Genomic DNA, 27,910 nt, shown 5'->3' with positions numbered 1-27,910 from the left:
CAATTCTGTTTCAGTTTCTCATCACATCCTTGAAACGTATTTTTAAAAAGCTCAGCAAGCTTTACAGCAATATCTACTGAAGAGCATTACAAGACCGTTTGTGCCGCACCAGGGCTTTCTGCATCATCAACGGTAAGTGACTAATTTGCTGATCAGTCTGGACTTGCCCGTTTCCGTGGCTACGTGTTACAGCTTCGCCAGTGCTGCCAATTCATCACTTCAACGGCGGTACAAACATTTGCTTTGATTCTTTGCTAGCATCACAAGCTAAGAGCCTGGTTATAACTGAAGGGATTGCACAGTGGCCTTTCACTCTGTCTTCTATAAAATGCACACATCACTACAAAAGCAAGGGCATGGTTATTCATTTTAATTCCATTTGAAACACAGCACCTGCCACAAGCTGATTTTAATATACAGAAAGCAAAGGGAGTAACCACTTAAAAATAAGGACAGACATCCCACCTTGTTCATTTTCTGCCCTTGCTAAAGCCTGCACTTTTCATGTGCGATGGAGGCTATGCCATGAACTGCCACCCCATTCCTACAGCCAAGCTTTAAACCCTGTTGCTATTTAAAACCGCTCAAGGAAATAAAAAAAGCAAATTTTAAACAACGGGGCGTAGGGCTGCTTCCGAATCCTCTCGAGACTGGTTTGATTTGTGATTTTTAGATGCTGGATTTTGAACAGGGAGGTGTCGCTTGGTTTTTGTGTAGTTGCTCCGGACCAATCCGTGCGTTTGTTTTTGTATGGCCCCCCCAGAGACAGAGGTAGCGCGGGACAGTGTGTGTGTGTGGGGGGGTGGGTGTGTACGAGACATCACAGCAGCGAGACCTTTGACCATCAGCCCATTTCCTTCCACTGCTTGTAGAATTCCAGGATGTTTTTGAGTTCGATTCCAGCCACTGACACGGCTTGTAGAGCAGCCTAAAGAGGAGAAGAATAGAGATCAGTGCTGCAGTCTGCTTAATACAATCACTGCTTTTGGGAATCCAATAGTTATAATGCTGTAATAGGAGGCTGTGTGGTACAGTGGTTAAAGAAAAGGGCTTGTAACCAGGTGGTCCTCGGTTCAAATCCCACCTCAGCCACTGACTCACTGTGCGACCCTGAGCAAGTCACTTCACCTCCTTGTGCTCCGTCTTTCGGGTGAGATGTAGTTGTAAGTGACTCTGCAGCTGATGCATAGTTCACACACCCTAGTCTCTAAGTCGCCTTGGATAAAGGCATCTGCTAAATAAACAAATAATAATAATAATAATATAATGCGTCAGCAATTTGGCTATACTGTATATTCCTTTTACAGACAAAGCTGTCCCAAATACAATGCCTTTTGCTTTTATATGAAATTTGTAATGCCCAATTATTCTATCCCTGTTTTTCTCCCTAATTTAGTCTAATTGCACTCCACCACTACAGCAGCTCCCCACCACAGCTGAACTGAAGGTCAGCTGGCATCCTCCAATCCAAGCCAATCACCACTTTGCTCTTTGATGTGAGTTAGCGGCCTCTACGGGATAAAGGCCAGCACTGCAGGCATCACTTGAGCTACCCAGGCTCCTGGTAACAGGGGTGACACAGTCCCCTAACTTATATCAGCGACTTGGCACAGCTAGGAAGCTGCACTTACCCTGCACCCCACACCATGCAGTGATCTTGTTTTTTGGTTTCTGTTTAGCTGAATGGCTGTGAAGCGCTGGGAGATGAACACTGACCTGCATGCGAGGCGACAGCGTCGTAACGTCTTCAATGTGAAACCCTGTGAGGATGGTCACCATGCCAGCAGTGTCCTCCTCGCCACTCCCCTGGGACACCGTCAGCTGTCTGCAGCTATCCACCATCTTATACAGGTGCCTGCACAGTGGAGCAAGACCAGCACATCACTCACTACCTTCACATGCACCCTGCTTCACCTAATACAGCTTCAAACGGCATCTTATTTATTGTCTGTTTATGAGGTTTGCAATCATTGAGAGTGGTTCTGAGTGCCGTTGCTCCAATACAAAGTTCATTTTGTTTACCTGGCTTTGAGCTGGTCTGGAGAATCATAACTGCCAGCACTAAACAGCCTTCCTCATTCTGTTCAAACCATGTGACAATGTGACACTTCAACCTGCCACCTGCTCTACATTTATGCAGACAAAGTAGATGGGGCTGGCAGAGTTAATTGCTCATGATTTGAATGGATAAAGAAGTCTCCAGACAAGCTCAAAGCAGCACAAAGTCAGGTTAAGGCAGATTTAGAGCTCAATATTGAACAGAACCAACTCAAAGCGATTGCAAACCCAATGAAATAGGAAGGGAAATGTAAAAAAGAAATGAAAGCCATTAGAAGAATGTAGGCAAACACAACAGCCTCGCCTTGACTTGAACATGGGTGAAAGTGGCCAATGATTATTCTGACTGAAGCTCCTGGGGAAGAACCAATCTTTTGGCTGGGGGTCTGGGGGCCGCACAGGCCCCGCGAAGCTCAGGGGTTGTACATGCTCTCAGAGGCATTCTGAGCCATTTTGAACTTGACATGGTAGAAAAAGGAAGTGTAAAATGACTTCACTTACAACTTGTCATTTTTAGATGGATCAACCTGATAAATCTCACGAGGCTAGTTAACAAACATAGTTTTTGAAATGTCACTGATCAAAACTTTTACATGTATGCCCAATTCACATAACCTCAGCTGCAAAAATCAGTCAGTCGTTTCTTGTTTAATACCATTAAAATGGTCTTATTGCTCTAAGAAATTGTGTATTTGCCTTTGTGCTTGCTTCTAAATATGGCCCACTGAGTTAAAACAATAATACAACTACAGCTACTGCAACAGGTCCTTTCTGCTAGTTTTAAAATATTTATATATATATTTTTTCAAAAAATGTAGTAGTCGCCAATTAGTTTTTTGTTATTTTCTCCCCAATTTAGTAGTGTCCAATTATTTTTTTTTGCTCAGCTCACCGCTACCACCCCTGCGCTGCGAAGATGAACACACGCTGTCCTCCAAAGCGTGTGCCGTCAGCCGACCGCTTTCTTTCACACTGCAGACTCACCATGCAGCCACCCAAGAGCTACAGCTTCGGAGGACAACGCAGCCCTGGGCAGCTTACAGGCAAGCCCACAGGCGCCCGGACAGACCCTCCCTCCCCCCGGGCCACCACCTGGAAGCTCCCGTCCTCTAGTCGACAAAAGAATAGCCTGGACTCGATTCTACAGTAATCATAGGAATGGACCTGGGAGAGGCCATTTTGATGGAATTCCGTCTACAGACTGACCACATTCACCCATGCTTGAAGGCTCTGGAGGTGAAGGCTGCTTTTCTTACCAGGCGTCGCTATCCTGTCTCTTCAGCTTGTGTCTCTCAAAGCTCTTCCCAGACTCCCTCTGACAGCGGATATACCTGTCGGAGATACACATCCACAACTGATGGGCACAGCTAATGCAGGGATGGCAATAAGACTCCCATTGCATAGCAGTTTGATCCATTCCTGGTTTTACTACAAGTTTACATCAGACCCACCTGAGCTTCTTACCCGTACACTGCGGCTAATCAAGCTGGTATTAAAACCTGGACTGGATGAACCTGCTCTGCCAAAGAAGTCTCCCATCCCTGCTGTTTGTATTCGTTTGTATAACAGAATTTATAAGTGCATGTATTAAAAAGATGCAAAAGGAAACCAATGCATAGATGAGGCCTCAATTAAATAACACCCATTGTACTGTGCAGAAGAGAGTTTCTCTACTTTCTTTAATAGGGGACGGGGTGCCAGGTTAATTTCACTCCCGAGGGAGAGATGTATTATTAATATTAAAGAATTGATGAAAGCCCCATGCTCGTTCCTGGTAATAAATGATCCCGTTAGTTTGTTTGTTGAACTGGCTCACCGGTTTCCCTTGCGGAATTCCGACTCCAGAAAGCGGATCCCGTCCCTGGCTCCAGCATTCTCCTTCTTCAGGAAATCCAGCCCGTCGATCACTGTGAAGAGAAAACAGGAGTATCAGGAGACAGGCACACCGTCTGCATGACAGGATCCAGCAGACACCCGCATTCTGACACTCAGTAACCTGCGTCAAAGAACGACCGACCCGACTTCCATCACATTTGAATGGGAACTTATACTGTTAATAGTAATATCGAAACTGTAAAAACAAAACAAAAAAAAAGTGGAATAGACAACTGGCTAATACTGATGTTTTTATTGTTAAAGGGCTCATTTTAATTAACAGAATATATGAATACGTTTGTCACCCCCTGCACTCATGTTTTCAGAGTGCAGTGTCTCCCCCAGGCCTGCGGTGGCGCTGTCTCACCTGTGCGCGGGATGATGATGATGAAACGACCACTGCCTGCCAGCTGTCTGATCAGCCCCAGGTGCTGGCAGAGAGCAGTGGTATCTGGGACCAGGTAGGGAGACATGGAGGACTGGGCCTTGGGCTGCTGCAGACTGCCCTCCAGCTGAGACACCTCCAACTGGGACACAGCAAACAGACACACAGGTGAGCATTAACACTATACTGCACACAGCTCCTCCACGGACTAATAGTCTTCGAGCTGGTATCACACACCCAAATTAGCATCTTGGACTACCCAAGAGAAGCTAAATCGGGGTCTGTGAAACCAGTCATGAGGTTGTTTGATTTTCAAAGTGTTTAAAACAAACAATTTGGGGATGTTGGCAACTAAAAGCCACAGTATTTGTGTGACTGTATGTGCACAGCAACTGTATTAGGAAAAGACTGAAGAAACACGGAATATGAAATAAACTGGCTAACATTGCACACATACTGCTGTAACACTAAGGCTAACATCTATATTTGGCTTACATATTTGACAACAGTAAACAAACAAACATACGAGTAAATCTAAACCCCACATTCTACAGACTATCTAGCTGACGTAGAAGGCTGTACTGGGTAGGGTCAGATTCATCTTTGGTGCTATACAAGAAGATTTGACAGCAGCTGCTCTGATAACCCCAGGGGCTCACCTGTAGCCTCAGCTGTGCCATGTCTCTCATCAGCCTGTTTCTGCGTGCCTCCTCCTCCGCCTGCCAGCAAGACAAAAGCCAGCACAATCAGCCCTCCAGTGTGGAACATACATCAACCAATACATCCCCGCCATGGCTTTAAATACAGAGTTAGAACAGATCAGCTTGATGGGAGATATAAGCTGATAGGTTATCATAACCTTGGTACAGATATATATCCATTACACAATGGGTTAACCTATTATACCCGATTCAACTGAACACTTCTACCAAAGCTGCGTCTTACACCCGCAACGTCAGCATGCCTGTCTCCACCCCCACTGGAGACAAAACTGGGTGCAGGACGGCGCTCGTGCCATACATTTTCTTCAGCCTACTTACCCTCAAAGAGGTCCTGCAAAACTGCAGAATGACTGGCATGGGGCTAGTCGTGGGATCAACCTGACATGCCAAACACGAAGTTTGGAACACGCCCCACTTGTATCCATACTGAGAGCGCGTTGAAGCAGCTCTTGCATTCTGGAGAGTCGATATGACTCTTTCCGACAAGCCTAACTGGCCAGACCCAGAGCTGCAGGCTCGATGGGTTGGTGTTCCACAACGTCCCCCGCGTGGGCAATTGCCAAGGCTGGTGGCGTAACAGTTGCACCAGCGTGGAGAACCGCAGTCTCCTGGGCCAGTACAGGGCCACTAAAAGCACCCTGGCTCACTGCAATACAGTTACTGGAAACAGAAACCTGGTCCTGAAGCGCCAGGCTGGTTGAGGGATATTGGGTGAGGCATATTGGGGAGTGATATTGCTCTTCTCACCATGCGGAACTGCGCCCTGGCCTGCTGCAGCAGGTTCTCCTGCTCCGATTGGCTGATGCTGGTGAAGATGCCCGCCTCCGGGTTGAAGTGTAGCACGTTGCCTTGGAGACGGGTCAGGAAGTGACCGAAACTGCGAATGCAGGACAGGCGCACCACCGACTAAAAGAAACGAAACACAAAAATAACACTGAATTAAGCATGGATAGACTTGGCATGTTAAATTCACAGCTCCACCAGTTTAAAAAGCCAAGTCCTTTTTGCAGACTGTATCCAAAAGACTGTTTACTTTCCCTTACTCCATTCTAAGCTCTGTGTACATATGTTTCATATTTGCAAACAGCTAATATTGTAAGGGACAGGATGTAAAAAGCTGCAAATTACTAGTCCACTCAAAGCTCAACCCCTTTTTTGTAAAGCAGTTTTTTTTATTTTTACAGTACATATCCTGTTAATAGCAACCGTTACCTATCTTGTTACCTATCCAGCACATATCCTGTTAAAAGCAGGGTTACCTCCTGCAGGGTGCTGAGAGTGGGGCTCTCTCTCTCCATGTCCAGTCTCTTGTGAGCAGCTCGGAGGGCAGGCAGATGGCGCAGTGCCACATCCTCGGGCAGCAGCAGGGTCTGCTGCAGGTCCGGCCGCTCGCACGCGCTCAGGAGCTCAGACACCTCCTCACACAAGGGCACCTCTGAGGGAGGAGGGACAGGGGTGACCAAAAAAGTGTAACTGTGTCTGCAGTTAAAGCCATTGAATACACCTTTTACACTCAGATTAGCTAAATAGGTGCAGTTTTGAACCAATACATGTTAAAGCAAACTTTTCATTTTAAAACACGCTACTGAACACTACAACTTGAATAACTGCAGAAATAGTGTAAAGTACAGTAACATTTAGGGTTGTTATCACGTTGTACCAATTGCTAACCCAGACAGCCAACATACAGCGGTACTGATTTCTTCCCTTTTATTTGTATAGATAGATCGATAGCTAAATACATAGCGACAGGAGATAGTTCGATAGGTCAATCCCATGATCATTTAAAATTGAATTACCATTTGTATGGGCAGAACTATTTTTTAAATATCAATTTTTTTTGTTTGTTAATACAGTACCTCACACGACACCCCTACAGATGGGAGGGGGACTATTAAACAAATCTAAAGCAGAAATCATCTTGTCACTGGTCAGTATACAGCTCATTGCATTCCTAAATGCTCTCTGGCACACTCTGCTGGAAAAATAAAGCACTGATTTGACACTTCAAGCTGCACCCCACAATAACCGCGGTATACCGCGACGTGTCTAGAGTTCCCATGGGTATCCGAATACACATTCATCACAAAGTATTGCCAGTAGATACTGATGACTTATCAAATGGGAGAAAAATGTTACATTTTCATGGTCCCCAGAAAGACAGCGCCCCCTACTGAGTCACCAGTGTCACTTCATACAAGACCGATGAGATCAGACTATTACTGTTTTAATCCAAGAGTTGAATCTGGTATCAAACCCAGGAGTAGTTAATGCGGCTTTGCTCCTTGTTCTGTTCACACTAGAAACTAATCCCAGATTTGATGCAATTTAATTGACACACTAATGCTGGAGTGGACTCGTGCAGTGCAGTTCTGTGATCTATGCATGTGTAAAGCACAACTTTACGTGCATGTCATGAGCAATCAAATAAAGTCACATTATTTTTTAATGTGGCTTAGTTAGTTTACACACGCTAGTGCAGGGTAATATTACTCTGGTAGTTATTAACCCTTTGTAGTCCATTTATTCAGCGCCTGTCAGGCGCGTCAGGTCCAATTTATTTTCACACGCGCTGTTTAAAAATTTTATTCAAAGTAAAACATGTTTAAAAGGCACTGCAGATCAACAGGACACTCAGTACTGCATCTCCAGCCCCGCCCCACCCCTTGTTCGCTGTATTTACCTCGTATCTCTTCATAGTAGTGCATACTGATAAATCATCTCCTCATCACTCATTTTTATCACCGAACTCCTCAATAATGCTATCCAAGTCATTATTACTATAACATCTCAAAAAACTTGGCAAATGTCCGTGATATTCTTTGAGCGCTGGATGCAGAAGCAGCTATCTTGTTTGTTTATGTCCGTGCTGAAGGGACTATGCGTATTGCTCCGATCTGCCTCTCCTTTTTTTTTCGGCTTCTTTCGGCCTCACTCGGCCATTGAAAGCTTTTCTCTGCTTTTTCCGGAGAAAAAACGACTAGGGACCTCAGCTTGACGTCTTTTTGATGATGTCGGACAGGGTCCGACATAGGACCGCAAAGGGCTAATGCAGACTGGAAACTACGGCAGGAGGAGGATTAGTTAGTCCAGTAGTGAGTCTCACTCAGAGACGCTTCAGTGCGCAGTCAGCACCGCTCTACAGTGCCAGTGTGGAAACGGCACAGGGTGTCAATGGCTGCAGTGAAGGACAGGGTATCATCGGTAGATTGCTTACCGGCTTCCAGTATCTTTCTGCTGTCTGGCAGGAGATTGAGAAGCACCGACAATCTGTTCCACAGGCTCTGAGAACTCTACAGGAGACAGGAAGGAAAACTTAGCAGAGAGCAGCCACATGCCGCATGGTCACCCTCACTGCATATCAATCTGCAAAGACACCAGAATCTACCCGTGAGGAATTTATTCATCAGTAAATTCCATAAATCCTCCTATTTTGCACTTCCATTAGCCTCAAGGATCTCAAAACGTGCAGTTTTTAAAGAAACGCAAGTCATAGCAAACCTTTATTTTCAATTTAAAACCAACATCTGGTACCATATTGGGTTAAAGAAAATTCTCACTTTGCTTGCTCTGCCTTCCTTCACCTCAGCAGTGCCTTCTGGGTACTGTTGCTGGCTGAAAGCATGTCAGTTAACAGGGGAAACACCTGGTTGATTATTGACAGGAAAGAAGGCAGTGACGGGGTGGGGACAATTTCACCCTCCAGGTGACCCAGGAAGTGCAAGACAATCTAAAAGCATGGCTTGCAGACAGATTTCTTTAACCTAGAGATGTTGTAAAATGAAAATCCATGTTTGCTAAAACAAGTGTTTCTTTCAAAACTGCACATCTGAGACCCCTATAATGAATGGATATGCATGGGGGAAAACGGATGGAACTATTTTGCTATCTATAATTACTTAAAATGCCACAATACTCAAAACAAAAAATACTGACAATGTTCCATATGGCGAATCATCCTCATATTTGGCATTACCAGTATTGCTGCCTTACCTGTGCGCACATGACAATGATGTCAGTGTTCGCTCTCAGCCAATCCAGGAAGACCTTGACAGCCGGCAGCAGCCCTTGATTGGTCAGGATCTCCAGTCGCTCTAGTAGGGTCTTCTCGTTGCGACAGGATTGGTTACTCTCCACACTGCCCTCCGAATCCGAGCCACCATCTGTGGCACAGAAGAGACAGGGTCTGCTGAAACACTACAGGACAGCCTCAGAGATCATTATACTAAACCGACTTCTTATTCCTCACACAAACTCATAATCTTACAAAAACAAGCAAACTGAAAAGTGGCTGTACAGTAGCTAACAAATTAATGCCAGGAATCTCTGACAACTGCACATTGCAGACCTACATCTATGGCCAAAAGTTTTGCATCACCCAATGGAATGAACTAATTTTGCTTTGTAAAGTTGAATGAAACCTGCTGAATGATGTTGAAATGAATTACATACCGCTTTGTAGTTTAACATATACTTAACAAAAAACTGACAAACTGAAAATTGTGACATTTCAAAATCTAACATGAAATACTGTACTACTATAATGGTTTCCAGTAGACTCTCGCGATATCATTTTGTAGTTATCGATTACATGTTAAATAAAAAGACCTAAAAATCATGTTTAGTTATTTTTTAATTGATGTCTCAATCCTAAAATCTTAGGTGATGCAGAGCTTTTGGCCAGAGCTGTACATGCTAATGGAAGTGCACAACAGGTAAGATTCATGGCATTCAAATTTAATTTCCAAGGTGCTTCTTATTAGATTTCTAATATCAGACTTTCAAATAAAATTACATTACAATTTTTACAGTGATTAGTAGTTTACAGTATGCTAGTCTTATTAGAGAGCTCATTTAACAGTGGTTTGATACATTTGGGAGGCTGATGGTGGCTTCAATGCTAAATTCAAGGGGTGGCCTTAATGAACGTGGCTTTATATTGCCATCAATGGGAGCAAAAAAAGGGGCGTATCTCATGAATACAGATAGCCCCGGCATCACACAGATAACACGGACATAAACAAACAAGATAGCTGCTTCTGCGTCCAGCACTCAAAGAATATCAGACATTTGCAGAGCTTTTTTTAGATGTTACAGTAATAAAATAACGACTTGGATCACATTATTGAGGAGTTACGTGATAAAACGAGTGATCAGGAGATGATTTAAATCGGTATGCACTACTATCAAGAGGTATGTGAAAAACACAGCGAACAAGGGGTGGGTGGGGCGGGGCTGTACTACTGAGTGTCCTGTTGATATGCAGTGTCTTAAAGATGTTTTACTGTGAAAAAAAATACTTTTAAACAGCGCGTCAAATAATCTGCACGTGTGAAAAAAAATTGGACCTGACGCGCATGAGACACGCTGAATAAATGGACCGCTAAGGGTTAATCAACGTGGCTTTACATTGATATCAATGGGTGCAAAGCAGGACTGTTAAAGTTACTCTATTAAAGAAGCAAGCAGCCCAAGTAGGAGGCAAAAGCACAAAACCACGAGGCATAGCTGCTGTGGTTATGCAGGAGCCTCACCGTTGTCACTGGCAGTTTGGGGGGTGGCACTGGGATTGCTGCTGGCGAGAGGGGTCTGATCAAGGGCTGTTGGCTGGGGGCTGCTCCCTCCCCCGCTGGCCTGTGGAGCGCTGCAGGGTCGCAGCAGCACGTTACTGAAAGTGGGGGCCAAACGGAAGCAGCGTTTGGTCTGGAAGAGCTGGGAAGACATGGCCTGGAGGTTACTGGCGATGCTGGAGTCGCTGCTGCTGCTGCTGGGGGTAGGCCCATTGACAGCCGGGCTAGGCTCCGCCTTCTCCAGCGGTTTTGAATCCGCGCTGTCGAGTGAATCGGGAACACCTGCGATCTCTGTCTTTTCGTCTTCGATGTCTTCCAAATCAGAGCGTGACTCCTGGCTGTTCATATCCGAATCGGTTTCCACGTCGAACGCAGTCTCCGCCTCCTCCTCTTCATAGTCTTCCTCGCTCTTCTCAGAGCCACTGTCCCAGTCAGCTCCCTTGTGTTTGGCCCTGGTAATGGCGGTGGAGACGACAGCTGCTCCCACTCTCCTGCCCCCCACTCTACCCCCTCTCTCCCCCTCGCTCTCAAAGCCCTCACTCAGATCACTCTCGTCCTCTTTCCCGTCATATCGGCGCCGTCTCAGGCGGGAGAGACGGGAGTATTTCTTTTTGCCGCTCTTCTTGGTTTTGTCTGTTGAGTTTGAAGGTTTCTTTTGGCCGTCTGCTCCTTTCCCACTTCTCTCCTCCTCCTCCTCCTCCTCCTCCTCTTCAGCAGTCCCATTCTGTAGCGTGCCTTCCTCCGGCGTCAACGTCACGCCGTCTTTCACTTCCAGGTCATCTGCGTGTCGGGAAAAAATCACAGGAAATGCATGTTCATTTTTTTTTTTTTCCCCCCATTCGGAACATAGACAGTTGCATTAAAAACACTGATTTGGTCAACCTATCCTATACCCCCGATAAGCCACGGCATATTACAGCACTGGGAAATCACCCTGGAGTGACCTATCAATGGTTAATCCAGGATTGACCCTGTGTTTTTATATATGTAAATGTAATATGAAAAGCTAAATATAAGCAGGGAAAAGGTCATTAAGATTCAAACTGACAGGGGACCTTCATACAAGCAGTTCTCTGTATCTCGATATCTCTGCATCAGTCTATATATCTATACAGAGGCAGTCCTACAGACTAGTGGCCTCCAACAGCAGGTATCCCCACAGAACTGCGTGCCCCTGTATTGTCTCTGGAGAGGCTCCCGTTCCTCCTCTCTCGTACCCGTGTGCAGCACCGGGACTCCGCTCTCTCCTTCCTCCAGCTCGGCCTGCAGGTGGATGTTCACGTGGTTGACCAGGTGAGAGAACATGGCCAGCGTGAAGGCGATGGCAGCGCTGTACTGCTTGGAACCTGCAACAGAACCACGGAAACGGGGTCACACCAGAGTTGCAGCGTTCGGAGAATCAAAGGGGTGGGGGGGAGGGGGGGATTGGAAAGCAGCTGCAGGTTTTATTTTTAATTTTAGTGCCCCTCTTTTTCTCTCATGTGCCACCTCGGCAGTAGCTCCCAACAACAGCTCAGGAGAACTTAAGGTCAGGGGGTAAGGTAGGATAAAAATGTAAGTTGTACAGACCAGACTACATTTCTTTACCTTCTCCCCTGAAGAGACCTTTGCAGTCTCGAAAGCCTGTGCATTTGTTACATTCAGCTGATCCTGGATCAAAGAAACCCAAGCTCAAATGTGGACCAGTAAGGCTTACCCTACAATACAGGTTGGAAGAAATTACTATGAATGACTTGTGCTGAATTTAGAAAGACTAAAAGAAACTTCACTAAATTCAGTGACAAAGTCTTTTTTAAATGTCTTCATCACTGCCCTACAGCTGTCATCAAGTTTTTAGTCTTCCTTCAAAAAGACTTCTAGTCTAAACATCTGTCGTCTAATTTATTGGTATTTTTTTAATACATAGGTTTTTAAGCAGAAAAGTCAGAATGAACAAAAACCAGAACCCTTGAATTGTGTATAAAGCCCTGCATGCTGCAGCTTGTCCGCAGTGTGAATGCTCTGGTTCCACAGTCTGCTCCACACACAATACAGACCTGCCCTCTTGAGGTTGTGCACGACCATGAGGCAGGTGACGACCATTCTGAAGACGAGCACATCAGGGACGAAGGAGTAGCGGCTCTCGTGATCCTCCTCTTCCTCACAGCCAGAGGAGGAGTGCGAGGCAGAGGGCAGGTAGAACAGCACCAGGTTAAAGTCCTCCAGCACCGACTGGCACAGAGACGTCAGCTCAGACTCCAGCATGCTGAGAGGAGAGAGGAGGCAAACAGGGTACAAGCAATGATACAGTCCTGACTATGGCTGCTACGATTAAAATCGATTTTTCGATCGATTCCATTTCTCATTATATACATCGATATAAATACTGGATAATCGATTCAATAATTACATTTCTGTAACGCACATAGCTGCTAGAACCAAAGTCATTTATTTATCTTGCTCTTAATTGTATTATTACTTGTACTGTGATTCTTGAAATGTATTTTTGTTTACGACTAAGTCGCCCTGGATAAGGGTGTCTGCTAAGAAATAAATAATAATAATAATAATAATAATAATAATTATTTAAGTTTATCAATGAAACTGCACCGAACTGCCTTGCTATTTACAGTATTTCTGACAGACAAGCAGTGGGCGTGCTCTTCTCTTCCTGCTCGTGTTAACTAGCATTTGATTTGCTGGTCCCGTCCTACCAGCGAATCAGTTTTGAAAATGCTTTACAAGTACACGCCCCTCTGTGTGTTTGATGTAAACAAACAAAAAAGCACGCGCCTTGAACCCAGAGCAGGACGACAGCCTTGTATTCCTGGCAAACAGCCTGTAAATAAATTGTGCACATTGAAGAAAACTGACTGGATATAGTTTGCACTTCTTTGGAGTTGTTATATAATGAATATTTAACAATATTTAATAACGTAAAAAAATAAAAAAATAAAACTATCAGTGATGTTAAATGCAATTTTTGAGTAATGATCAGCTTGACCTACAGCGGGTATGCACGTTGTGGTAAGTAAATCCATTTATTTGTATTATTATAATGATGAGGTTTTAGGCAGGGATTTCCGCATTGTGTGTTTCACAGATAGTGAAGGTTAGGTGGTACAGTATTAACAACATGCAATGCGTGATGCTGCAGCTGTCACCGAATTAAAAAAAATGTTTTTCATAAACTCGTCTCTAGTTTATATGGATTACATTCCAAAGTACTGTAATCTGTTTGGAATAAATATTTAGTAACACTCCTGTAGTATGTTAAGCTTGCTTTAGGCTTGTTGCGAATGTGGCTTGAATGTGTTTTTTTTTTTTTTTCTTTCTCCTGACGCTACCAAGGAGTAATTACCCCTCGCATTCACAAGCTTTTACTTAACTGCAATGATATTAAAATAAATCACATCGGGGGTAGAGGAATGGAGCGAAAATGTATGTTGACAGCACAATCATTGATATTTATTCAAACGATTCGATTGTGTGCCCAGTTAATCAACTGCTGTTTGGAGGCTTAACTGACAGCCCTAGTCCTGACTGGCACAGAGAGGCTAGAACCAAAACAGCAGCACACAACCAGGTCATACAAGACTGCTTATAAGGCTAAAGGCAACACAAAGCCACTCTCAGGAACAGTGGCTTGAAGCCACGTTCCAGGAGACCAAGTTTGAGGCAACTTTGCTGTATCAAACCCCAAGTCTCCCCTGGTGTGCCATGCAGTCTCCTGAAACCAAGTTCCAAGCCACAAAGTGGTTTTGTGTTCCCTCAGCTTTAGACTCCAACAAGCTAGGAAATAGGGTGTAATGATTAATCGAATACCTTTTATAAAACGATCCGATACACAATCCATGGTTTATGTATCGCGACACAGCGATAAACATGCCAAGTTATGTTTTCATTTGTAATCCACCACATGTATTGATCAGCAAATCACAAGAGGAATAGTATCATTATCCAATGGTTGTATGTAAATTGTAATGGGTGTTTCCCCATTATGCAATGTGTAGACCAGCGGCTTCCGGAGTTCAAGTCCGAGAGCAAAAGAGGGGAGCGACTCAAAGCTCGGTAAAATAGAAACTCAGGAACCTGAAATTGGGAGCCCTTCGGCACATTCTAGATCACCAGTGTGGACATATTTCAGGTTTCCTGTCAATAAAAGAAAAGTTGACAAACAAAATACCCTGTGGAAGCTATGCAAAACAAACATAAAATACACTGGCTATGGAACAAACATGTCAATGCAAACACGCGGACATCCTGACACGACGGCGTCAATTTACAGGTTGTGTATAGAAGACCGAACGACACGGTCAAGTGTAAGAAGCCTTCGTCTTCCAGGAACCACAGGTCATTTTTCCAGTTATAATATTTAAAAACGTTATCGTATATAAAAATATGTTAGCTGTACATGAAGTACAATATTTAAAGCTCAGCTTTTCTGAAGTTAAAAGTACAAACAATTAATTTATAATCAATGAAAACATTTTTATTTTTTATACCCCAAGATATACAAAAAATTGTGAAGTTCCCAAAACAATATTAATACACAAAGTGAAACTACACAAAGTCTGCCACGTTGTTTCAAAATAGGAGGTGTCTAAGGCTGAACAAGGCATATTACATGTTTTATTAATTTTTTATTTGGACAGTTTCCTTTAGTAGGCTACAGATTTTCAAAACAAAAATAAATTGGGCAACCACGCACAAAAATTAGATGGACTCAGTTTTGGCAAGCATGTTTGGACTGAATTACGTTTTCTTTACTTGACTTCATGAAGCTAAAATTATAATTAAATCACTAATTGATTGTGTTCGTTGTTTATAACAGCTAAACCCTACATGTTATATTCTATCTGTGTGTGTTTTGTGGGACGGTGAGGGGGCAAGATGATTTTTCTAGCATTTTGTCCCTTGGACAACAAGATTATATATATATATATATATATATATATATATATATATATATATATATATATAGATATATAGATATATAGATATATAGATAATTGCACACCCCTGTACTATGCAGATAGCACAGTTTACCATGATACAGCTCTGTGCTTCACAATGCTTGTCTGTTTTACCATACCTGTGCTTTACCAGACCTCTCTGTGCTTTACAATGCTTCCCTATGCTTTACCAGACCTCTCTGTGCTTTACAATGCTGTCCTATGCTTTACCATACCTCTCTGTGCAGTGTGTTACAGTGATTACACTTTCCTATGCTCTTACTGTGGGAAGCTTTACCTGTTCTTGGGCTGAAGAAGGCTCTGCAGGTACATGAAGCTCACCAGCAACCGTTTAACGTCTTTAGACCTGAAAGACAAACATAACAGAGCAGCATGAACAATAAACGTATTTGTAGGCGACTGATTTGCCTGTTGCTGTGCCTGAAGATACAACAGAAATCTGGGGCTTCTGATACCTCTACAGAATCTATACTCTGTCACTGTTGCATCACATCAATAATTTAATGTTACATGCTTAAATCAAAGATTTGCAGTAGCAGAATGCAGGTATTATTTTAAGGAAGTCATTTAATCTTCCTTCATCTGTCTGGTAGAGCCTCTTCAGCTGCAATATATCTTTCCATTCTTTGAAAGTTGGACATTTCTCCCCTTTCCAGTACTTAAGGACTCATTTTGTAAGTATCTGTGTCGCGGTAGGCTCCCAGCCCAGGTGGTATTGGCAGGGACAGAGACTCAGACACAGAAAGCTGCACGGTTAAATTGTGCTAATGTGCAGTTTTAATTTACAAAAAAAACTAAAATAAAAATGTACACAACATTTACAAAAAGAACCATTGTCAAAATAAAAGGCACAAGGGCCAAAACAAAAGGTTTTACAAAAACTCACAAAAATAAGCAAACAGACAGCATGGAGCACGAAACGCAGGGCACAGCCCTCCACCTCTGTGGCTAGTCCCAATGAAAAGACCATTGCAATAATCAATCCCCTAGAGGACATAAAAGCATGCACTAATCTCTCTGCATCCTGCCTGGAGAGAATACAGTGCCTTGCGAAAGTATTCGGCCCCCTTGAACTTTGCGACCTTTTGCCACATTTCAGGCTTCAAACATAAAGATATGAAACTGTAATTTTTTGTGAAGAATCAACAACAAGTGGGACACAATCATGAAGTGGAACGAAATTTATTGGATATTTCAAACTTTTTTAACAAATAAAAAACTGAAAAATTGGGCGTGCAAAATTATTCAGCCCCCTTAAATTAATACTTTGTAGCGCCACCTTTTGCTGCGATTACAGCTGTAAGTCGCTTGGGGTATGTCTCTATCAGTTTTGCACATCGAGAGACTGAAATTTTTGCCCATTTCTCCTTGCAAAACAGCTCGAGCTCAGTGAGGTTGGATGGAGAGCATTTGTGAACAGCAGTTTTCAGTTCTTTCCACAGATTCTCGATTGGATTCAGGTCTGGACTTTGACTTGGCCATTCTAACACCTGGATATGTTTATTTGTGAACCATTCCATTGTAGATTTTGCTTTATGTTTTGGATCATTGTCTTGTTGGAAGACAAATCTCCGTCCCAGTCTCAGGTCTTTTGCAGACTCCATCAGGTTTTCTTCCAGAATGGTCCTGTATTTGGCTCCATCCATCTTCCCATCAATTTTAACCATCTTCCCTGTCCCTGCTGAAGAAAAGCAGGCCCAAACCATGATGCTGCCACCACCATGTTTGACAGTGGGGATGGTGTGTTCAGGGTGATGAGCTGTGTTGCTTTTACGCCAAACATAACGTTTTGCATTGTTGCCAAAAAGTTCGATTTTGGTTTCATCTGACCAGAGCACCTTCTTCCACATGTTTGGTGTGTCTCCCAGGTGGCTTGTGGCAAACTGTAAACGACACTTTTTATGGATATCTTTAAGAAATGGCTTTCTTCTTGCCACTCTTCCATAAAGGCCAGATTTGTGCAGTATACGACTGATTGTTGTCCTATGGACAGAGTCTCCCACCTCAGCTGTAGATCTCTGCAGTTCATCCAGAGTGATCATGTGCCTCTTGGCTGCATCTCTGATCAGTCTTCTCCTTGTATGAGCTGAAAGTTTAGAGGGACGGCCAGGTCTTGGTAGATTTGCAGTGGTCTGATACTCCTTCCATTTCAATATTATCGCTTGCACAGTGCTCCTTGGGATGTTTAAAGCTTGGGAAATCTTTTTGTATCCAAATCCGGCTTTAAACTTCTCCACAACAGTATCTCGGACCTGCCTGGTGTGTTCCTTGTCCTTCATGATGCTCTCTGCGCTTTAAACGGACCTCTGAGACTATCACAGTGCAGGTGCATTTATACGGAGACTTGATTACACACAGGTGGATTCTATTTATCATCATTAGTCATTTAGGTCAACATTGGATCATTCAGAGATCCTCACTGAACTTCTGGAGAGAGTTTGCTGCACTGAAAGTAAAGGGGCTGAATAATTTTGCACGCCCAATTTTTCAGTTTTTTATTTGTTAAAAAAGTATCCAATAAATTGAAATATCCAATAAATTTCGTTCCACTTCATGATTGTGTCCCACTTGTTGTTGATGATTCTTCACAAAAAATTACAGTTTCATATCTTTATGTTTGAAGCCTGAAATGTGGCAAAAGGTCGCAAAGTTCAAGGGGGCCGAATACTTTCGCAAGGCACTGTACCTCTCAGTCTTGCAGTATTTCTTAAATGAAAGGATATTGTAACATTTTTAGTGTGTGCTTCGAAAGAGAGGTCAGCATCAAATATAACACCCACGTTTTTTTATTTCTGCCCTAAAATCTGTACAGAGTCCATCAAATAAAACAATCAAATGTGTATCTTCATGTTTTCTCTGAGGCTCCAGTACCATCACTTCTGTTTTGTCTGAATGTAACATTAAAAAGTTATTAAACATCCAGTTCTTGATGTCAGCAATGTTAGCAGCAGATACACAGCCCTGTTTGAGAGACAAGTAAAGCTGAGAATCATCAGCATAACAGTGGAAACTAACTCCATGTCTACGAATAAGGTCACCCAAGGGTAACATACAAAGAGAAAATAAAACTGGGCCAAGAATTGAACCTTGTGGGACCCCACAAGTAACCTTTGATAAAAAGGAGGTCTCCTCCTCAATTTATAAACTGGAACCTGTTGGAGAGATAAGACCAGAACCAGGACAAGACAGTGCCTGACAATCCCACCAAATTTTCAGTGCTATTTGTTTCAATGGCTCGTCTCTGGCACAGTGTAATGCAGTGCTATCTGTTTCAATGGCTCGTCTCTGGTACAGTGTAATGCAGTGCTATTTGTTTCAATGCCTCGTCTCTGGCACAGTGTAATGCAGTGCTATTTGTTTCAATGCCTCGTCTCTGGCACAGTGTAATGCAGTGCTATTTGTTTCAATGGCTCGTCTCTGGCACAGTGTAATGCAGTGCTATTTGTTTCAATGCCTCGTCTCTGGCACAGTGTAATACAGTGCTATTTGTTTCAATGCCTCGTCTCTGGCACAGTGTAATGCAGTGCTATTTGTTTCAATGCCTCGTCTCTGGCACAGTGTAATGCAGTGCTATTTGTTTCAATGCCTCGTCTCTGGCACAGTGTAATGCAGTGCTATTTGTTTCAATGCCTCGTCTCTGGCACAGTGTAATACAGTGCTATTTATTTCAATGCCTCGTCTCTGGCACAGTGTAATACAGTGCTATTTGTTTCAATGGCTCGTCTCTGGCACAGTGTAATGCAGTGCTATTTGTTTCAACGGCTCGTCTCTGGCACAGTGTAATGCAGTGCTATTTGTTTCAATGCCTCGTCTCTGGCACAGTGTAATACAGTGCTATTTGTTTCAATGCCTCGTCTCTGGCACAGTGTAATACAGTGCTATTTGTTTCAATGCCTCGTCTCTGGCACAGTGTAATACAGTGCTATTTGTTTCAATGGCTCGTCTCTGGCACAGTGTAATGCAGTGCTATCTGTTTCAATGCCTCGTCTCTGGCACAGTGTAATGCAGTGCTATTTGTTTCAATGGCTCGTCTCTGGCACAGTGTAATACAGTGCTATTTGTTTCAATGCCTCGTCTCTGGCACAGTGTAATACAGTGCTATTTGTTTCAATGCCCCGTCTCTGGCACGGTGTAATACAGTGCTATTTGTTTCAATGGCTCGTCTCTGGCACAGTGTCAGCACTGAGGTTACCTCTGCTTGGTGGGGGACAGCTTCTTCATTTCCTGTTTCTTGACCTGGTGGTACATCTTGGCTGCCTTGTCATAGAGACGCTTCAGGTTCCCGTAAGCTCCCTCGAACGGCATCTCTGACTGAATACTGCAATTCAACATGGAGAGACACGTTACCATTCCCTAACACAGACAAGACAGGACGCACAAACACAATTCAGAATGGAGAGACACGGTACCCTTCTCTATAACACAGACAAGACACACTAGCACAGACTGACACACACAATTCAACATGCAGAGACACGTTACCATTCTAGCACAGACTGACACACACACAATTCAACATGCAGAGACACGTTACCATTCTCTATAACACAGACAAGACACACTAGCACAGACTGACACACACACAATTCAACATGCAGAGACACGTTACCATTCTCTATAACACAGACAAGACACACTAGCACAGACTGACACACACACAATTCAACATGCAGAGACACGTTACCATTCTAGCACAGACTGACACACACACAATTCAACATGCAGAGACACGTTACCATTCTCTATAACACAGACAAGACACACTAGCACAGACTGACACACACACAATTCAACATGCAGAGACACGTTACCATTCTCTATAACACAGACAAGACACACTAGCACAGACTGACACACACACAATTCAACATGCAGAGACACGTTACCATTCTCTAACAGACAAGACAGGACGCACACACACAATTCAGAATGGAGAGACACGGTACCCTTCTCTATAATACACACACACACACACACACATGGACAGATGCAGAGACAAGACAGGACACACACAAGACAGGACACACACAAGACAAGGCACACTTGGACGCACACACACAATTCAGAATGGAGAGACATGTTACCCGTTACGGGCTGACCCTTTTCTGTATCTAACTTGGCTCCTTTTGTAGACACCTTTACATGCTTAGACCCTTTATTTTAAATTGTCCCCATTTGTACATGTGCAAAATAAGCACCAAACCCAATACGACAAAAGTAGCTATCTGGTATCTTTCAGAAACACTAAACAAGAAACACTAAAAGAAACGTAATAAATTAAATGACAAACGGTTAGAGTAGAAGTCCTTCAATGACGTCTGCCATTCAGTTTAGTATTTTCAAATTCAGATCTATTGGTTGTTTAATAGTTGTGGGCGCTACAACTCATAGTTTTAGATGTGAATCGCTGCACCCGTCTCGTGTGTGTGTGTGTGTGTGTGTGTGTGTGTGTGTGTCAGAGTGTCTGTGCACGAGTCTGAGTGCGAGTCTGTGCAAGCGTGTGAGTTCTGCCTCGCTCACCATCGCAGGTAGTAGTAAGTTGCCTCCACGTTGTAGTACTTGCTTCCCGCTAGCGTCCCCAGCTGGTTAAAAGGCATTCCTGCAACACAGAACAGGGCCAATCGACATTATTAAAAACACGGGCAACATTAAAACCATCTAATCTAGTGAAAAATATCCAGTTTACTTTGCAGATGAATGCAGACTGATGCCCACACCTACAGTCCTTTGCCATCCTCTGACCAGGATGGCTGGTGCAGACGTCAGAACAGGAAGAAGAGCCGATACAAGTACTGTGAGCAAACGCCGCTGGTGCGCAGATTTAATAAACAAATACGAGATTTTGACAAAACAAAAAACACTTAAACTGCACGACGGCCAAAACAGACAGACAGATACAAACCACAGCGAACACTAAACAAACAAAGTATTGTGCAGAGCTTTTTCAGCACGAGCAGCAATTGTTATTTATTTCTCTCTCCCGTACCTCCTCGCTGTACACCCCACCTCAAGTGAGAAATTTGTGCTCCTTAAATACAGCTGTGGACTTAATTGCTAATCATTCAATCTGGCCCTGGCACAGTCTGCATGTGAACTAACTGTGACATCCCCATGCTCACATACCAACATACACATTAACTCATCCATGCTACATAACCCAAACTGTACAAAATAAACCAAATACACGCAGGGGCGACCCCGTCACACATACTCACCAACGTGTGGAGTCACAGACAGAGCCTGATGATAAAACCTCTCAGCCAGCAACTCTGCCTCCACGCCTGCAAGTTCATTCTGGTAGCGAGCTGGGAGACACAGACACACTTATTATCAAAGCAGGGAGGTGAAGACCATGCAACATCTCTTTAACAAACTGAAAATTGAGTTGTGTACTACCAGAAACCAAAGCCACAGCTGGATTTTTTTCAGTTACAGTAACCCCCCAATCCCCAGCACATGTCTACATTCAAAATGAGAGCTACAGGGATCCGTGTGAAATCTGTGCATTCAAAATGAGAGCTATAGGGATCCATGTGAAGCTGATGACCAGGACGTATCAACAGTACAGAATATAATTAGAAATGCCAATTAAATGTTGAAAGAAATGCCAATAAAATGTTGAATGAAAATTGGATATTTAAGGTGTCGTCAGGGAAGCATAGGTGTGAGAATCATGGTCTAGTGACTGATTTACAGTATGTAGATTAACTTTGTGGTCTCAAGTTACATGTAAAAAGTGTGATATACAGATGTTCAGACAGAGAGACACCTCCATATATCCCTAGAATCTGACACTCCGAATAACTAAATACTGTTAATACCAAGTCCCATCACATTTGTTTTCCAGATCTGGAAAAAGGGAAGCATGACTAACACACACACGTACAGACGACCACCTCTATTATATTCCCTTCACAGAGGATTTCAACCCAGCGGGTAATAAGAAGTGCTCGATTATATCCAGGGCCATTCCTTGGTACTGTAAGTTGATCTATTCCAGCCAAGTAGACAAACGTTTCTGCAAATGCCTCCAAGCCTCCTGAACGCACTGCAGTGTTCTTACCGAGGTCTCCCAGGTAGACCAGGCAGCGATGGCAGGCCATCTGAGCCCAGTCCATCTCCTTGGCAGTAGCAGAGACCGCTTTCTTCCGGCCTTTCAAAAAGAAACAGACACAGAATCCTGGCTTTAGATCTCTCAGGGAAACTCCTTTTCAAAACCAGAAATGTACTTTCCTATTGTCACATTAGATAAGGGCTGTCATTAAAAAAAAAAAGAGAGCTACGTTCTAAAACATGTGTTCCCATATGTATAGACATCATTTCTTAAATCACACATGTTCCTTTATGAAAGATGCAGAGATTTTGGTATTTTTTTTTCCAAGCTATAAGAAAAAACGATTGCTCGCTCCGTGCATTTCCCTGTTCACTGTATTCCACTTCAAGGAGGTGAAGTAGAGTAGCAGACTCTGAAAACACACACGTCACAGGAAAGGAGGGTTCTGGGAAGGAAAGGCAATGTGTGGAGTTTTTAATTTACTTGGATTGTTTTGCTAGCTCCATGTAGGTTAATCCCACAGGTACGGTTATGGGACGGCCGTGCTGCACTGGCTCCGTTCTCAGCGCACTCACCGATGAGGGGGTCTGTGACGTGGGTCCAGTCGATGCAGTCCTGCAACTCCAGCTGGTAGTGGGACTGGATGTAGAGCAGCAGGTGCTGGTAAAAGCCCACCCCAGCGATCAGGTGGGTCCTGTAGGCACACTCCAGAGCACTGCGGCTGTGGACATGCTGCGGAGGAGAGGCACAGCGTGAATATTCACACTGCACGGAGGTGTGTGGCTGTCCTGCCGAGTCAAAGAACCACAGCACTCCCCGAAGTGTTTCACATAACAAGTACACCGTATGGAGCCATGTTTAACCTATATTTAAAACAGCTGGTTTGAGAGCAACACAGTGTAATTTGGCGCAGTTCAATTCGCCTGGTCATTCTGTCATTGGATTTAAACAAATGCAAGATTTCAAAATGAGGTACAGTTAATATGAACAAAATGCGAACAAGCTATTCAATGCTAGATCTCAGCTGTATGCAGAGAGGGTGCAAGAGGCTGGCCACCATTAAGAGTTTCACAAACCCTGATTAGCACTCATTTTGGATTGAGAGCTGGGCATTGTGGTGGCCATGGAAGACGGTCAGTCTCTGTCTTGCTCCTCAAACCATTCACAATTCTGGCACGGTGGACGGGTGCATTGTTGTCTTGAAAGCAGACAGCCCTATCAGTGTAGCATTGCTGGTTCTACTTGATCGGCAACAATGCTCAAGTAACAGTTTTAAAGCACAACAGGGATCGCATGACAGGGATGGAAATGAGACTCCTACTGCATAGCAGGTTCACCCACTCCAGGTTTTACTGCAAGCTGGATTAGTATACAAGTAACAAACTCAGGTGTGTCTTTTAAAACTTGTAGTGGATCAAACTGCTATGCAAGGGGAGTCTTATTTCCATTCCTGGATGATCAAAGTAATCTCTAATTCAGAGCGATAACGAATAAATCCAATCGGGCAGACAGGTCCTAATAATTGTCTAGGGAGCAATAGCCCCTATTCAAGCCAGCAGTGCTCTGAGAATTTGAAGGCGCTGTTCTTAAAATAGGAAGCGGCTCAACTGGTTCTGGCTTTGACTGGGCACTGTAAACATTGCCTGGAAGAGTGTCACACTTTGACATATGAAACACTGTCGTTAAGCCACCTGCTTGCACTGATTGGTTTGCAGGTGTCTGTAGCTTGAACAGCTAAATTAATGGAGCTATGAAGATATGCTGAAAGAACAGAATTGATTTAGCCTAGAACTATGAAGAATAAGGAGGGACAGATTGAAGTTTATAAAATCTTTAAGGAGTTGACAGTTAGGCCTAACATATTTTAAGAGAGGTACAGAAACCAGGACTAGAGGACGCAGCTGGAAATTAAGTACGGACGGATTTAGGACAGAGGGAAGGAGACACCTCACACAGTGGTGAGGGTATGGAATGTGCTACCTAGTTAAGGGAGAATCACATGGATCCTTTAAGACCCAACTTGACAAAGTTTTGAAATCAATCAGCTACTAGGAACCAGACGAGCTTAGATAGGCCTCGATCGTAAATGTTCTTGTGTGTGTCTTAATACAACAGTACCCATATTAACATCCTGAAGAATCATCTTTTGAGCTGACAAAATAATTCTAGTAAATGTTACTAAATTCGCTGGTCTCACATTTCCTATATAAGAGACAAACCCTTTTTTTGTCTGCTTTTTGCTGCAAGACTTGTAAAATAAAGCCGTAACACTATGATAGGGGAAACAAAAGAAATCATCTGCAGGAAGAAAGAGGACAAAACATCTCAGCAGCGCTGACCCTTGTTAGCTGTAGAGCACTGTCAGAAAAAATAATAATTGCCAATAATTCAACTTAGTATAATTTATTAAGGAAAAAAATAGACATTGCAGTAACGGATTGAGCCCACAGGGGTGAAGTCAGCAAACCCATACCTTCTTGTTGGTTTTGATGAGCTGAATAACCTCGTAGTACACTTTCCTCCAGAGCAGCTCTTCTGCCTTCCTCCCATAATCAACAGGGTGCAGGAACATCAGCTTGACACACAGCTCTCTGAGCCTGGGCCACACAAACACACACGTTACATTGCACTGAAGCGCTTCACACAATTAGTAGTGGAAAATATTGCCTAAGCAGTTTCAAATTCATTTTTTCGGTCTGTATTACAATTACTCAAATATTAGGTCTTATTTATTTTCTGTGTTAGGGAGCTTTGAGTTCAGGAGCTGCTCTTCAGTTCAAGTTGCCCCTCAGACACAATTAGGCTTTATCAGACAAAGTGTCTTTATAACAGTAAACGCCAGCACTGTAGCTGGGTAGGCTGCTCCAAACATCTATCAGCAATGGCAAAGGGAAAGGGGACAGAGAGAGAGACAACTGTTAGTGACGGACAGACAGGCTGAGACAGAACTGATGCATCGGTGGCCTGGCCCGATACTCAGTGCAGCCCAGGCAGTGCTCAGCTCTGTGAAGGCAGTGAAGAGATTTGTCCCTTACTTGTTGCGCAGGCTGATGTTCTCAGGTTTGAACACCTCCCGGTAGGATGACTTGTTACCGATGATGAGGTCCAGCTTGTGAACCGACTCCACCACCGCTCTGAGGAAAGAAAACAAGATTTGGACTCAAACAAGGAGCCCAACAACATTCTTAAGCCCTACCCAGGTCAGAACCTACTCAGGTCAGGACCCGGTGTCATGAGGGTCGGCTATGCGATTTCACACCGTTTTTGATAAAGCAGGGTTGACCTGGGTGACAGAAGTAAATACACAACACGCGTATCAATGCCCCGGAAGCAGCTTGTTACTGACGCTTCCATCCAAGCTTCCCTGGATTGAACCGTCGGCCCAAATGTTGATTAGAGCAAATGTTTCTTCATCCCTGCTGCAATCTGGCTCATGCTGTGTCTCAAGCAACAAAAACATGGCTAAACAAAATAAACAGAACCGTTCCTCGTGGAAGTGAAACCTTCACGCAGGCTCGGCCGTTTGTTATTGAGTCGGCTCACGTCACGCATTTTGTCTCACTTGATCCGGATCAAAGCGTGTCAACCCACATCCTGAGGTGGGTCAGTGGGACCCTGGTTAAGCCGGGTCCGACCCAGGTATGTGGTTTCACACTACACGGGATTGTGACCCAGTTAACCAGGACCCAGGTAGGAGTGCCAGTGTGAAAGGGGCTTCAGAGAAGACATGCACTGGTGTAACAACACTCTCACTACTCCCTTACTTTACAGACTATTGTCCAGTGGCAACTTTGATCTAATTCTGTATTATGACTTGCAATTCAGTGTTTAGAGAGTTTTAGAATAATTGCACTTCCTTTTTGAATGAAAATACAACAAAAAACAATGTTTGGAGATATTACACACACACCCAGTTCAATTGTTCAAGTATACAAAACGCAATTTTGAACTTAGCGTTGTGAGGTGAGAGTAAGCTGATAGCAAAGTTACATCAATGTGCGCTTGTGTCACATGATCAGAGCCCCTGACGTACACACAAAGATGCAATATCATTCGACTCTCTTCCCAGATAGAAAGATAGATAGATAGATAGCAGACAGACACACACACACACATAAACCATCCCGGTTTTGTTTTGACTTGAGGCGTCAACACATATCCTTGACAGAGTTGTAGTTCGTTTTGAACACAAACTTCGGGAACGGGGTTCACCTTGAATAAAACGCTCTCAAAGCTGAAGGCGCGCCCTGCAGTTTCTCCCCCGGGTTAGTGACACTAGCTTGAAACAGGCCTCCTAACAACACACACACACGTTCCCGGTACCCGTGTTGTTTAATAATAATAACGTGTGTGTACAGCACGTCGTGTTTATTCTGGAAGACCCGCACAGACAGTCACAACTCCATTTCAAGAGAATGCAAGCGCCGGCGCAGAACGGAGCGACAGACTCGCCCCCAGCCCGGGTCAGCGCGGCTTCACTCACCGGTACAGCCGCTTGGTGTGGAGGACTTTCGCCTCGGGCTCGCTGTCCTGCCCGGGGCCGCTCATCTCACCGGCCGTTTTCTCTCTCCAAAACTCCGCTCTCCAGCCTGTGTATGTGACGGGTAGCTTTCTTCCTTAGTTGCCGGTCTCCCGCCAGCAGGTACGGGGTCAGGTTAGTGTCTCACCCGCCTCTCCTCAGCTCCCTCCCCGACTCGCCTCTGTTTCCATCAGCAACCCGAATACAGCCATTATTGCAACGCAAACCCCAAACACCGCGAGAGTGACGCCACTACCGACCCTGCAGGAAAGACGCTCAATGACCGCGAGAAGTGCGCTGCGGGGTGTGTCTGTATTTGTAGTTTTTTTTTTGCAGCTTGTAAACTACAGGATGATAGAGGGAAGCTGGGGTTCTGTACACTGTTTTGCTGATTTAGAAAAATAACCTGAAACTTATACAGCACTTCATTTTAACAATGATCATTTATATTATTAATATGTTGTATCCTGGGACACTATCACCCTTCATTTAAATGTGCTTTATTTTGCTCTTATCTGCCCCCTATTTTACTGCATTTAATCCTGTACTTCAGAATACTGTAATCTGCCAAGTTTTTAACCTGTAGTACTTTGTATTTAATCACATCCTGATGTAACTATCACTATTTAATCATATCCTGATGTAACTTTCACTATTATCTGCTGTATTATTGAATTATGTGGTTTGTCACACTTGAAATTATTGTATTTCTTGCTCTTATTGTATTACTTGTATTGTAACACTTGAATGTATTTGTATTTGCTTGCGATTG

The 27,910-nt window shown here is 43.8% G+C and overlaps 1 protein-coding gene across 1 annotated transcript; it reads right to left on the bottom strand.

The window, feature by feature from the left end:
* Positions 1–349: 349 nt before the first annotated feature.
* LOC117968257 (nonsense-mediated mRNA decay factor SMG5-like) lies at positions 350–27,443 on the bottom strand. Its single transcript, XM_059007349.1, has 22 exons — positions 27,103–27,443; positions 25,655–25,753; positions 25,093–25,216; positions 23,195–23,351; positions 22,629–22,718; positions 21,781–21,870; positions 21,086–21,164; positions 19,758–19,883; positions 15,843–15,911; positions 12,647–12,855; positions 11,828–11,956; positions 10,575–11,390; positions 9,034–9,203; positions 8,258–8,333; positions 6,300–6,475; positions 5,788–5,946; positions 4,978–5,037; positions 4,301–4,460; positions 3,875–3,965; positions 3,315–3,389; positions 1,717–1,855; positions 350–928 (listed from the first exon to the last, which is right to left on the bottom strand). The coding sequence occupies exons 1-22, from the start codon at positions 27,165–27,167 to the stop codon at positions 845–847; spliced, it is 3,243 nt and encodes a 1,080-aa protein (XP_058863332.1). The 5' UTR covers positions 27,168–27,443; the 3' UTR covers positions 350–844.
* Positions 27,444–27,910: the final 467 nt, after the last annotated feature.

This window comes from Acipenser ruthenus, chromosome 35 (genome assembly GCF_902713425.1).
Source record: "Acipenser ruthenus chromosome 35, fAciRut3.2 maternal haplotype, whole genome shotgun sequence".
In the NCBI taxonomy this organism is placed as follows: Eukaryota; Metazoa; Chordata; class Actinopteri; order Acipenseriformes; family Acipenseridae; genus Acipenser; species Acipenser ruthenus.
This window is presented reverse-complemented; position numbering and strand designations above follow the sequence as displayed.